Source organism: Fusarium flagelliforme (assembly GCF_020744385.1).
Source record: "Fusarium flagelliforme strain FIESC 12 MPI-CAGE-AA-0113 chromosome Unknown B0J16scaffold_3, whole genome shotgun sequence".
Classification (NCBI taxonomy): domain Eukaryota; kingdom Fungi; phylum Ascomycota; class Sordariomycetes; order Hypocreales; family Nectriaceae; genus Fusarium; species Fusarium flagelliforme.
In genome coordinates this window covers 5,329,631-5,343,250 of record NW_025763505.1, presented here as the reverse complement: position 1 = coordinate 5,343,250, position 13,620 = coordinate 5,329,631, and the positions used below count along the sequence as shown (strand labels likewise).

At 50.1% G+C, this 13,620-nt stretch overlaps 4 protein-coding genes across 4 annotated transcripts; 3 read left to right on the top strand and 1 right to left on the bottom strand.

Moving 5' to 3' along the window:
* Positions 1-33: 33 nt before the first annotated feature.
* B0J16DRAFT_285799 (eukaryotic translation initiation factor eIF2A-domain-containing protein) lies at positions 34-2,798 on the top strand. Its single transcript, XM_046124061.1, has 3 exons — positions 34-572; positions 626-2,162; positions 2,212-2,798. The coding sequence occupies exons 1-3, from the start codon at positions 301-303 to the stop codon at positions 2,644-2,646; spliced, it is 2,244 nt and encodes a 747-aa protein (XP_045985590.1). The 5' UTR covers positions 34-300; the 3' UTR covers positions 2,647-2,798.
* Positions 2,799-3,048: 250 nt separating this feature from the next.
* Positions 3,049-4,939, bottom strand: B0J16DRAFT_340036 (ankyrin repeat-containing domain protein). Its single transcript, XM_046127625.1, has one exon. The coding sequence runs from the start codon at positions 4,898-4,900 to the stop codon at positions 3,146-3,148; it is 1,755 nt and encodes a 584-aa protein (XP_045985589.1). The 5' UTR covers positions 4,901-4,939; the 3' UTR covers positions 3,049-3,145.
* A 736-nt stretch (positions 4,940-5,675) lies between these two features.
* Positions 5,676-7,236, top strand: B0J16DRAFT_371476 (uncharacterized protein; the record flags this gene model as incomplete). Its single annotated transcript, XM_046130412.1, has 3 exons — positions 5,676-6,464; positions 6,521-6,646; positions 6,721-7,236. 3 exons carry the CDS (start codon positions 5,676-5,678, stop codon positions 6,964-6,966), a joined length of 1,161 nt encoding a protein of 386 aa, XP_045985588.1. The 3' UTR covers positions 6,967-7,236.
* A 1,466-nt stretch (positions 7,237-8,702) lies between these two features.
* On the top strand, positions 8,703-13,081 carry B0J16DRAFT_340032 (uncharacterized protein). Its single transcript, XM_046127624.1, has 2 exons — positions 8,703-11,792; positions 11,839-13,081. The coding sequence occupies exons 1-2, from the start codon at positions 9,203-9,205 to the stop codon at positions 12,969-12,971; spliced, it is 3,723 nt and encodes a 1,240-aa protein (XP_045985587.1). The 5' UTR covers positions 8,703-9,202; the 3' UTR covers positions 12,972-13,081.
* Positions 13,082-13,620: the final 539 nt, after the last annotated feature.

The window sequence follows — 13,620 nt, the reverse complement described above, 5'->3', positions numbered from 1 at the left end:
ATAATTCTCCGTGGCACGCACACTTTCGCTGGAAAGTGAAGCAAGAACACCAAATTTGTACTGAACTAGGTTGGCCAACGCAACATTAAGATCCCGCACGTTCCCGAGCGACGTTCCCAGTGTTTTTAGGCAGAACACTGCGTGTTTTCCCAGAGGTCATATCTCCTGCGCGCATAAAGGTCTTTTTCGCAAACCTTGTGCTCAGTAGCCGAACCCTCTAAACCCTCGAGAAAAAAACATCCAGATTCGAGAGCGGGGCATTTTTTCTTGCACCCCTCCAACAACCACATATCGCCCATCATGGCACCTTCTTTCGACCACCTCCGCGAGGCCGACCTTGACGATGACGAGTTCAACGATGATGATATTGACATTTCCGACCTTCGAGAACGCTTCGAGGTTTCCCTCGATCAGGGATACGACAACTTCGTCGTCATCGACGGCCTCCCCCAGGTCACCGAAGACCAGAAGCCCAAGCTCGTCAAGTTCTTGTTGAAGAAGCTCAACACCGTCGGCAAGGCGCGCGAGGACTCAGTACACATGCCCATGGGTGACGATGGAAAGTCTCTTCGGTAGGTGTCAAATATGGAATACATAAAGAGCTTGGAACTGATGCCGTGTTAAGATTTGCCTTTGTTGAGTACTCCTCACCAGCCGAAGCCGCCGCTGCTTGTCGCCAGCTCGACCTCACCCCTCTCGACAAGAAGCACACCCTCCGCGTTAACAAGTTTACCGATATCGAGCGATATGGACGCGAAGGCCGCGTCGACGAGACCTACCAACCACCTGAAATCGAGGAGTTCACTGAGAAGGAGCATCTGCGATGGTTCCTTAGAGACCCCTCAGAGCGCGGCCGCGACCAGTTCGTCACGTACCGCGGTGATAACGTCGGCGTCTACTGGAACAACGAGAAGGACCAGCCCGAGAACATTGTCGAGCGACCTTTCTGGACAGAGACTTTTGTTCAGTGGTCTCCTCTCGGCACTTACCTTACCTCCGTCCACGCTCAGGGTGTGCAGCTTTGGGGTGGCCCTTCGTGGCTACGACAAGCCCGATTTGCTCATCCCTTCGTGAACATGGTCGCTTTCTCCCCTGGTGAGAAGTACATTGTCACCTGGTCCAACCGCCCTATCTCTATCCCTGATGAGGGTCACCCCGCTCTCTCCATCGACGACCACGGCAAGAACTACGTTATCTGGGACATCGCTACCGCTACTCCTCTTCGATCTTTCGCCAACCTCGATCCCCCCAAGGTGGAGGATGGCAAGCCCCCGCCTAAGATGCAGTGGCCTGCCTTTAAGTGGTCTGCTGATGAAAAGTACGTCGCCCGTCTGAACCCCGGACAGTCCATCTCCGTCTACGAGCTCCCCCGCATGAACCTCCTCGACAAGACCTCTATCAAGATCGACGGCGTGGTGGACTTTGATTGGGCTCCTGCTACCCCCAAGCGCGAGGGTGTCAAGGACTACGAGCAGCTTTTCTGCTACTGGACCCCCGAAATCGGCAGCAACCCCGCCAAGGTCGGCTTGATGAGCATTCCCTCAAAACAGGTTGTTCGATCTCTGAACCTCTTCAGTGTCAGCGATGCTAAGCTTCACTGGCAATCCGAGGCCGCCTACATTTGCGTCAAGGTCGACCGACACTCCAAGTCCAAGAAGTCTCAAGCCACCACCCTTGAGATTTTCCGTGTCAAGGAGAAGGGTGTCCCTGTTGAGGTCGTCGACACCATCAAGGACACCGTCATCAACTTTGCTTGGGAGCCCAAGGGCGACCGATTCGCCATCATTTCCACAACCGAGCCTACAGGCGTCACTGCCGTGGCCCCCAAGACAGCTGTCTCTTTCTTCTGCCCTGAGAAGGCCAAGATGGGTCAACAAGTGGGTAACTTCAAGCACCTCCGAACGCTTGACAAGAAGAACAGCAACGCCATTTACTGGTCGCCTCGAGGTCGTTTCGTTGTTATCGCTACTATCGCCAACCAACAGAGCTCCGACCTTGACTTCTTCGACCTCGACTTTGAGGGTGAGAAGCCCGAGTCCGATAAGGACCTTACTGCCAACCTACAGGCTATGAACACCGCCGATCACTACGGTGTTACAGATGTTGAGTGGGATCCCTCAGGCCGCTTCGTCGCCTCCTGGGCATCCGCCTGGAAGCACTCAGTAAGTTTGATTTGCACACGCTCTTGAGATCCATGCTGACCTGTCATAGATGGAAAACGGTTACCACATCTACGATTTCAAGGGTGAGGCTCTACGAGAAGAGCCCCTCGAGAAGTTCAAGCAATTCTCATGGCGCCCTCGGCCCGCGACTCTCCTTACTAAGGAGGAGCAGAAGGCTGTCCGCAAGAACCTCCGAGAATACAGCCGTGTCTTTGAGCAAGAAGATGCCGACCGTGGTGCTTCTGCCGACTTGGCCGTTGTCGAGGCTCGTCGCCGCATGCTCCAGGAGTGGCACTCTTGGCGCGAGAGCGTCGAGGCCGACATGCTGGAAGAGCGCGAGGTGCTCGGCCTACCAAAGGATCCTCATGTTCCTCTGCTAGAGGCCTACACAAAGTCTCTGGAGGGCACAACATCAGAGGAGGATCGGGTGATTGAGGAGATCGTTGAGGAGGTGATTGAGGAGAGCGAGGAAATCCTCGCTTAGAGGGCTTCACTGCATTTGCATGGGAGTGATTTGCTTGTATCTCGGTAGAAAACTGGTCAGGGCGAGGGGTCACGTAATGAAATTCTTTGCTATGTTCATAAAGAAGGATAGGTCCAACTCTTTGGGCTCACTAAAAGCATTATCTGGAGTAATCTATGTTCGTCCATCTCTTTGTTTAATCTTCTATCTGTAGACTGCCAAGGGTCGATCTTGAGGGTCCTGGCCGTGTCTGAGGGGAAAGAGCGCAAGCAGTCCAATTAATCCTCCATTACCATGGGACCGTCAACTAGCTCCTTGACCATGGTGAATACAACTTCGTGCAGCCAGGTCCACCAGATCTGCGGAGCAGGATAAGGACTCTCTAGTCAGACATGGCGTAGCAGAACAAAGACATCAGGAAGGAGGCGTAATGTGACACTTGTACTAAACTAAGTCTCTGACTACAACTATTATACTTGCCCTTGAATCAGCAAAATTTCCTGTAGCTGGATATGTATACTTAGTATGATCCTCCAGCGTCTAACAATAGCTTTATCATCATGTCCCAATCTTCAGAGCGATAGCGTCTACTAGAATTACCTGCTGTTCTAGCGGGGGAGTTCCCTTCAGAATCTTCAGCTGCAGGATCAGCGCCATGCTTCAATAGCTCCCTCGCAATAGCTATTGCTCTAAATTCAGCAGCAATATGCAACGGGGTAATGTCGTGTCGGATCACTTTACCCCAAGTCACAGGGTCTGCAAGATATTGCAGTTCTCGACAGCTGCAGTATATGTCTTGTCCCCCGCCTCGTTTTCTTGGGCGATTCGATGGATCATCGAATGCAAACGACGCCCGGGCATTAACAGGGTTACCTCTTGACACCAGCATCTCAATAAGCCGTGCTGTTTCGTCCGTGCTATAAGAGCCACAATGCATGGCGAGACAATGCAACGGCGTCCAACCATCTTGTGTAGCAGCTACAGGATTGGCGCCGCGAGACAGAAGCAGCTGAGCTATCTCTGACTTTTTAGATAGTCCTGCAACGTTCGGGGATCCGGGTGCTAGTGCGCTGAGAAACGGTGTCCAGCCTCTTGATGCTGTTTCGTCAACGTAAAGGCCAACACATAGCAGATACTTTGCCATCTCGACTTGGCCCCCGGCAGACGCAAAGTGCAATAGCGTCTCACCTTTGTGATTTCTTGCTCTCAAAGCAGACGCTCTCTGAGATTCAGGCAAGTTTGAGAGTAGCAGGTGGAGAGTGTCCAGAGGAGATGCATAGGCAGCACAGTGTAGAGGTGTGTTCCCATATACATCTTGATGGATGACAGAGGCATTGAAACGGAGAAGTAATCGGAACGCATCCTCGTGTGGCTCTTCCTTTATGAAGATATACTTGACCTTGGGGTCCTTTCGTTTGTATGCCCCTAAATAATGCAATGCAGTCTGGCCTTGACCGTTGGTCATATTGGGGTCAGCACCGTTGTTGAGCAATACTTCCAGACACCCATAGAGTTGCTTATGGAGAGCAGTCCATATAATAAGAGGCTCAAAGATTGCTATCCGGCTGGCTTCGGGGCTCTTAGGGTCAGCTCCAGCGTCCATCAGCACTTTGATCGATTGTGACTGTGCCACACGTTCAGATTCTGTGTGATCTCGACGAAGAAAGCACACCCAAGTGACTGTTACCTGAGCCAACGCAAGGTTAAGCCATTCCTGTTCAACAGAGTACTGAGATAGAAGAAATTGGGCATTTTCGAATCTCCAGTTGTTCGCGGCTGCAACCAAGGCACGGCCTTTAGACTCCAAAGTCCAGCCATTATGTCCCCAACTCAACAGATCGGATATCGTAGCAACTTGACCATACTCGGCTGCATCTCGTAGACAACTATGGAACTCTTCTGTGGTGAAGGTGTCCGCATCAGGGTGAATATGCTGCCAAATTTTCTGGAGGATATTCCGATTATCCAGACGTGCGGCTAACCCTATAGGCGTGGTGATGAATTGTTCTTCAACAAAATGGGGTTCTTTGAGGGGGTTGGCGCCAGCGTTTAGTAGAATATCGACTGCCTCCAAGTTGTTGAGATATATTGCAAGATGCAGAGGCGCGCCGAATCTTCCATCAGTTTCGTCGATATTATCTGGAGTCGAGGTGCTAGCGAGGTTGTGTAGTTTACTAAAATCGTTAGCGGCGATGGAATAGTGAAGGCAGTTTTGATGATACCCTGCCCCCCATTGTAACTCAGATATATCTGGGATAGGTGGAGGTATACGCATAGTTGGTTGATGGGAAGTAAAGAAAGAATTGCAGTCGAGTTCATGAGTTGATGAAGATGAGAGTGCAGTATCACCTGAGAAATAGTGGAGATTGTTGGTTCTTGACAGCACTCTTATTTCTCAGGCTGTGAAAAAGGTTCACATGGTCGATTTGTTAACTGCCGCTTGACTCCTGGTGAGGATTGTTTGATTGTGCTCTTCTACAGTTGGTGTTGGGCAACATTCTTGGTAGCGGGAGGAGGATCACATTTAAGAACCAGAAATATTTGACTATTTAATAAACCAAGTGTCACTATTCTAAGACAACACGTTTTCCGTTGTGTTATTATTTTCGGCCAAGTCTCCAAGCCTCAAGACCTGTTGAGAGTAATTATTTTGTTCGAATACCATGTCAAATGCCAAGATGGATCCTGTGGGAATGCTGCCAAAATGAAGGAAGGGTTATTGAAGCCAGCTGAATCAGAGCGGCTACGCTGCTGGCCATTGAATGCCGCCACTTTATATTAAAATGTACTCGGAGCCAGATATGTGATGCCACTAGTACTGGGAGATAGCACCAAGATAATCTCCTGAGAAGGGAGAGACAGAAGAAATGTTAAATAAAGGGTCCTGCATGACCGTTATACTGAGAGACTCCTGCAATACATTCTACTTCGTGTTCTATACACGACTTCCATTGCCTTTGACTTTGGCATCCATTTGAAGTCTAAGACTCACATTGATCTTGATTTACCCGACGCTGTTCGTCAATTAAACTCCCCATTGTCGTTCCATCATGCGTGTCGCTCTCATTCTCTCCAGCATCTCTGCTGTGATTACAATCGCGGCTTCACAAGCGGTCCCGATAGCAGCGTCTGAGGTAATATCTGAGATAGTCGAGGAAGCACCCGAGATCGGACTTGAGATACCATCTCCAGCCATCGACCCGATACCCGCTGCAGAGTTGCCAGCGACTGAGGAAGCACCTGAGGAAGCGCCTGAGATCGCACCGATTGTGCCTGAGATAGCGTCTCCAGCCATTGACCCTATCATTCCAGAAGCTCCAGAGGTTGGGGAAGCACCTGACATAGCACCGCCAGCCATCGATACAATACCCGTTCCAGACGTGCCAGCATCTGAGAAGGCATCGGAGATCGCACCCGAGATCGTGCCTGCGATCGTGCCTGAGATAGCATCGCCAGCTATTGATCCAGTCATCCCAGAAGCCCCAGCGACTGAGGAAGAATCTGAGAAAGCACCCGAGATAGCATCGCCAGCCATGGAGCCAGTACCCGTTCCAGACTTGCCAACGGCTGAGGAGGTATCTCCGGCTATTGACCAAATACCCATTCCAGAAGTACCAGCGACTGAAAAAGCAACTGAGAGCGCACCTGAGATTGCACCTGAGGTAGCATCTCCGCCTGTTGACCCAGTACCCGTCCCAAAATCTCCCGTTCGTACTTCTTCTGGGGTGATCCCAGAAGATATCATGGACGCCATGCAAGGGATTCAGATCTTAGCGTCCAACCTAATACTTCAAGCGTACGACATTAGGGGCGATGGTGTGAAGCCTCAGATAATCGGAGTATGTACTGGTCTTTTACTACAACATCACTTGACCCAGACTGACTTCTTGTACAGAACACATACCTGCGCTGTCGGGATTTGACTGATGGTATAGAAAAGATGTCTGGCGGAATCAGTCGCCCTCCCACGATGCTTTTTAGCTGGGAAGATCAAATGGCCATTTGCTCCAATTTCGATGTGGTACGTAACGACCCTTGCATGAGACAAGAGCTGGCAAAATAAAGGAAGAGAAATGCAGACTAACCTCCTTCAAGTTCGGCATCAACCAATCCAGAGTCATCACTGCACTGGTCATGGAACTCGAGAGCATAGTGAGAGATGGCTTCTTTGACCGTTTTCAAGATTGTTTCACCCAACTTCGACCTGTTCTCAATCTGTTTATTAAACAGCTCATAGTATATACGCCCACCTGCGAAGCTGAAATGTTGAGGAGGATAGATCAGCTTGATGTAGGGTTCAGTAATGCCAGGGTGAGGATGGAGGCTGCCCGGCGGAGGTGAGCACATTCCGATGCTCCCTAGCTGAGGTCATCTTTTAATGTAGGGGTTATGAATTGATCAATGTTGGCGTCACTCGACAATACGCCGTGCAGTGCAGTACATACTGTCTCAGTCTCTCTGTCTGTGCATACATACAAACCTGCCCATCCTTCCCAACAGAAGATCGGGTAAGATAAGCAGGGTTGACACGGATAGTGTAGAGCATGGGTTGTATGTAAGTCGGTAAACGCTTGGACGATCATGGATGAATGAAGTATGCCCTAGCTGGAGACACACAGATTTTAATTGTAATACATACACGATAGGTCCCGAGCAAATGCATAAGAGTAGTTTTATAGCTGCTTGGAAGTGGAATCTCGTGTCTTCATTATGCAGACAGTCTGGCGGTCAGGTGTTTAAAAATTGGGTTTCCTACAAACATTGATGAGTTGTTGAATTTCATGAGAGCAAGATCCACAAGTTACCCCGAATATCGAAACATGCATTCGGCCTTTTCACAAACTACAGTAGCTCGTCTATTTGTCTTGAAGGTGCAGCAAAGTACCTTTCTCACATGCAGTTTTAACGAATAACATCAAGACAGGGAAAACCCGATTCGTAATGCTTCGGTTGATGAGAATCTACCCTGAAGTTTGAGGTTAGCCAAGAAATTGCACCATTCAAAGGGAGAAAGTGAGACAGAAGCTCAAAGATCCCCACAACGGACACAGACCATCAGATCCGGGGTGAGAACAAGCGAAACGAAATCCACAAAAATAAACCTCCACTACAATACGTAGTACGTACCTAGGTATTTAATGAGAGATGAGAACGGATACACGACCGGAAGTGACTCCAACATGAGAAATACAGCCGTTCAATTAAATTGACTTGGAAGATAACAATAGCATCGCTCATTTGATTTGAGTATCAGTTTTACGGATACTCCGAGTCCTACCCGTCTCTGTTTGCCCCCAAAACTGTGGAACAAGGTCAATGATTATCATCACCAACATCAATGGTTTGAAACCGTGACTAATGCACGATCCTTGATTGTGATTGGACGATAAAGCATCTCCTTGCAGCGACGGACAATCTGAGAAGAGCATGTATACAGACAGGTATGGATAGGCACATTATTGACAGCTCGGTATCTGTGGTATTGTTGCCCTCATCGGCAGCCGCTGCCCGTCTTCAAGGTTCAATGATGTCTTTGTTGAATGCTTAACAGGATGCACGGGCTATGCTGTATCAGAGCACATGAACTCGGACCTTGTCTTAGATACAAGGACAAGTGATAGGGTACATAGGTATCGGTGCATCTTTTCCAACATCTACAATAAGGAGAGGGTGCAGATACCCAGGTAGGGCCTACGTACGCCCAGTCTCATCCATCCATAACGAGAATATCCTCCACCATCGTAAAAAGACAGGTCTGGATCGCCTACAGTGTGATTTGAACACAATACGGCCTTCGTCCCTTACTCGAGGGACAGCAGAATATTGCAGTGTCCAGACAAATTGATGAAATGATGTAGAGATAATTCGGAAGACAATGCGCCTCAAACACCACAAAGTGATCAAATGATTTGCTCTTGAATTGTCAGTGGTTGGTATTTTTCGTTAATGACAAAACTTCCAAGACACGCTGAAGCCCAAGCCACAGTGACGGGATAGGGAAGCTCGAGCCCCTCCTCCCCTTCCTCGACAGTCCCTGACCTTCCTTTTCTCTTTCCCTTTCGTATCGGTCCGTGCCACGCCAGTTCCAGTTGCCCACCCTGAGAAACGTGCCTGCCCCCCCGTCGCTACGAGTGGTGTCAGCAACCGTCTTAGGAGCCAAGCCAAGGGCAGGGCAAAAAAGACGTGCTGGGACTCCCTGCCCGACCTCGTCCTCCCCCGTAATATTCCATTCCAACCTTTTACCCTCTTACTCATTCATCTTTCATCTTTTGGATATTGTCTTTACAACGCCCAACGTCTTCGCTTGCATTAACTTACGGGTTAAACCTTCGATCCGCCCTTTACCGTTACGCCGATTTCGAGTCCGACTCCGCATTTACCCACAGCTCCAGCAGTCTCTTTGGCGTGACTTCATTCTGCATTGCAACCACAATCCCCGAATCTCGTATACACATTCCATCACCTGAGAGCGCAGGACAATCAAGCGGCCCAAGACCGATAAATTCGATTGAAAACTCCTGTCTCTTTCGCTGCCGGGGTCCTATGTGATCGCCCGCAGCGTTGACCTTGGCCGAAAATGCTGCGACGACCTCCCGGCGAGGGACGTCGACCTCAGCAAAAGAAACTCCTCGCCTTTTTTGCTGTTATACTATTGCCTTGGTTACAGCTTGTCGATGCTCAGCAGCAGCACCGACCGGCTGGCGAATTGCAACGCCCTGGTGGCAGCCAGCCTCTCGCCGATGATGCCGTTCAGTGGGCCGCTACGCCCATTGACGCGACAAGAGCACGTGAGACTGTCAACCAAGTAAAGCGTGCTTCTGCAGTCCGACAACCTCGACAGAAAGACGAAACCACCCGAAAGAACAAAAAGAGAGAATACCAACATACCCCTGACGATGCGAGCGCCCTCGCAACTTTGGCTCCGGACTCTAGGTCCGTAGGAGCACCAAACCCTTCATATCGGTCCACTAGCGCTTTTGCTTCTGGGCTGGCCTCGCCGCAGATTGCGCGGAATTTGAAGGATTGGGAAGTGGAAGACTTTGTGCTTCTGGCGACCGTCGATGGAGATTTGTACGCCAATGACAGACGAACCGGAAAAGAACGCTGGCATCTCGAAGTCGACCAACCTATGATAGAGACCAAGCACTACCGTTCCGAGGAGTCTGTTCTCAACGAAAACTACCGTGCAGTCGACCATTATGTTTGGGCCGTTGAGCCCAACCGAGACGGCGGAATTTACATGTGGGCACCAGACTCAAACCATGGCTTCATTAAGACAGGATTCACAATGAAGAAGCTCGTGGAAGAACTGGCACCATATGCTGACGACAACTCGCCTGTGGTCTACACCGGCGACAAGAAGACAACAATGATCACCCTTGATGCAGCGACCGGAAGAGTTTTGAAGTGGTTCGGCTCTGGTGGGTCTCACGTCAATGAAGCCGAGAGTTGCTCGCGTCCCGACACCCTATACGACGCAGGCAACTTGGAGTGCAGCTCGACTGGTACCATCACATTGGGAAGAACCGAATACATTGTTGGAATTCAGCGACGCGACGATGGTCTCCCCATCGCTACTCTCAAGTATTCAGAATGGAGCCCCAACAACTACGACAGCGACCTCTTCCAGCAGCATCATTCCTCACTTGACAAGAAGTACATTACAAGCCAACATGATGGCAAGGTTTATGCCTTCGACTATACACGGTCTGAGAAGGTGCCCGTCTTCAGCGAGCACTTTTCCGCGCCCGTTGCTCGAGTTTTTGATGTGTGCCGACCAGGTGACGCCACATCTGAGAGCAACCCAGATCTCGTTGTTCTCCCCCAGCCGCCAATGCCGCCAGAGGATGAGACACAGGACCGCATGCGCAGCAACAGCATTTTCTTGAACCAAACTCGATCAGGAGATTGGTATGTCATGTCGGGTCAATTGTATCCTCTTATTGCACATGCTCCCGTGGCCCAAATGTCTCGCTCCGATTGGTGGGATATTGCTCCTGCTTGGGAAACGCTCAACCAGACAAAGTTGTCGAAGGTTCTGGTAGGCACCCATTATCTTGGAAACGCCGATAAGCGAGGCAGCTTCCATGCTCCCAGTCTGCCTGCTGGTTCAATTGAGGCGCCAGAAGTACATGATGGGTACGACGACAATGTGGAATTTGAGAAAGACACCAATCCTCATACAGACATTGGCTTCGCAGATGAGTCTATCATTCGTGATAAGTTCAAAACGATATCCGATGGTGTCGCCAAGAGTGTCAAGGACTTTATTACCAATCCTGTTGTAATCATCCTCTTTGTTTCAGCACTGTATTACAACCAGAAGAATATCCGCCGACACCTCAAGCGTGGGAAACGCAGGGGCTTCTGGAAGGAACTTCAAGATATCCTGGGCATTACGGAAGCCACTATCGTCAATGACGATGTTGATGATGCTCAGAGCACCGACACCGAAGTCAATCCTGACATCACGCCTGAGCCTATCACCGAAGAACCCAAGACCGAACCACTTGGTGAGCAGCTTGAGGAGAGTACGAAAGAGCCTCCTGTTCCGGCTCCTGAGTCGTCCAAGTTGCAACCCGACGGATTCCCACATACTCCTATCAATGAAGTCGAGCTCAGTGACCGGGAAGCTACCCCTAAACCCAAAAAGCCTGTGGCCGAAGTGGACGCAGAGACGCCCGTCAAGGTAGCGAATGACCTGCAAAACTCTCTCCAGAACCAACCCAAGAACTCGCCACCTGCCGCCAGTCAAAATGGTGCACATCCTGAGAAAAAGAAGAAGGCACACAGAGGAAGACGTGGTGGCGTGAAGCATCGAAAGGGCCGAGCCCAAGAAGCTTCTCAGTCTCGTGGCGATGACCCTGCCGCAGCTACTGTTGAGGACGCCGTGAACAATGCCAAGAAGTTGGGCGAAAGGCCTAGTCTCGAGCCCGACGTCATGACCGTTCACGACGACATGCAATCTGTAACGGGCTCTACTATTCGTATGGGAAATATAGAGGTGAACACAGATGAGCAGTTGGGCACTGGCAGTAATGGTACTTTGGTGTTTGCTGGTAAATTCGATGGTAGGGCGGTGGCTGTCAAGCGCATGCTTATTCAGTTCTACGACATTGCCTCTCAAGAGACCAGGCTTTTACGAGAAAGTGATGATCATCCAAATGGTAGGTTCTTTCATTTCACAACAAACTACCCATTCTGACCTTCTAGTTATCCGATACTACTCGCAGCAAATCCGCGACGGTTTCCTTTACATCGCGCTCGAACGTTGCGCTGCTTCATTAGCCGATGTCATTGAGAGACCACACTATTTCCGTGATCTCGCAAACGCTGGCCGACACGATTTGCCCAACGTCCTCTACCAAATTACCAATGGAATTAGTCATCTACACGAGCTCCGCATCGTCCACCGCGATCTTAAACCACAGAACATTCTTGTCAACAAGGGCAAGGATGGCAAGCCAAGAATGCTGGTTTCTGATTTCGGACTATGTAAGAAGTTGGAGGGTGGTCAATCTTCCTTTGGTGCGACTACGGGTCGTGCTGCAGGAACATCAGGTTGGCGTGCTCCTGAGCTTCTCCTTGATGACGATGCTCGAGAAGGTGCGATGATGGAGTTGAGTACTCAGAGCGGCTCCGGCTCCGTCTTGGTAGACGACAGCAACATGCCTCGACGTGCTACACGAGCCATTGACATTTTCTCACTTGGCTTGGTCTTTTTCTACGTCTTGACCAATGGCTCTCATCCTTTTGACTGCGGCGATCGCTACATGCGAGAAGTCAACATCCGAAAAGGCCAGTATAACCTGGATCTTCTCGACTCGCTTGGCGATTTTTCTCATGAGGCTACGGATCTCATTGCATCCATGCTCGAAGCCGACCCCAAAAACCGTCCAACAGCGAAGGAAGTCATGGCTCACCCCTTCTTCTGGTCAGCAAGAAAGAGGCTTGCATTTTTGTGTGACGTGTCAGATCATTTTGAGAAGGAGCCGAGAGATCCTCCGTCAGCGGCACTGGCTGAGCTTGAGAGCCACGCACCATCCGTGACAAGTGATTTCCTCAAAGCACTCCCGCGAGACTTCGTGGACTCCCTCGGTAAGCAGCGCAAGTACAACGGGGCACGTCTCCTCGACCTGCTTCGTGCTCTGCGGAATAAGAGGAATCACTATGAGGATATGCCCGAGGCGCTCAAACGGAATGTCGGGGCTCTGCCTGATGGTTATCTCGCGTTCTGGACTGTTCGCTTCCCTTCACTGCTTTTGGTTTGTTGGAATGTTGTTTGGAGTATTCGATGGGACAAAACTGACCGTTTCCGTGAATACTACGAACCCGCGGCTCTCTAGATTGGATGAATGTTGTATACGAAGACTGAAAATTGGTGATTTAGATAAGCTGGGCTTTTTAGATATTTTAGTTCCGGAATTTGACAACGCTGTGCGTAAACTTTGACAACAAACACGAGAATTTATCGGTGACATCACTGTGAACCCGACCTCAGCAATCTCAAGTGAATTGATTAGGTTCTGTAAAATTGAGCTTCAAGTCAGGCATGGTTTATGTCCATTCAATGCTCCAAGATGGCGTAGCAGTAGCGACGATAAAACTAAACACTACCAGAGATCCTCGCGATGCTCCCACATCACCCCCCAAGCCCCCTCCCCAAAATGTCAAACTTGTCAAGGACAGGAGTTCTGTTGTATCGAACATCCCCGCCACGAATTCCCCTCAAGCTTCATCGGTAATATATCGAGCGTCTCGCCGAAATGCACACTCTTGGTGCTGGCAGGTCTATTCTGGCTCCTGACCAGTCCGCGAACAGGGCCAACTTCAGGACTTGTTATTGAAGCTGCTGAGAGACGACAATATCGCCAGTTAACAGCGTTCGAAAACCACAGCAAAGATCTGATGAGTTCCTAGATCCCTACTTAAAAGGAGTCGCAACTCTTTCGACGGTTCCCCAGCATGCAATAGCATTAATGACATCGTAGTCCG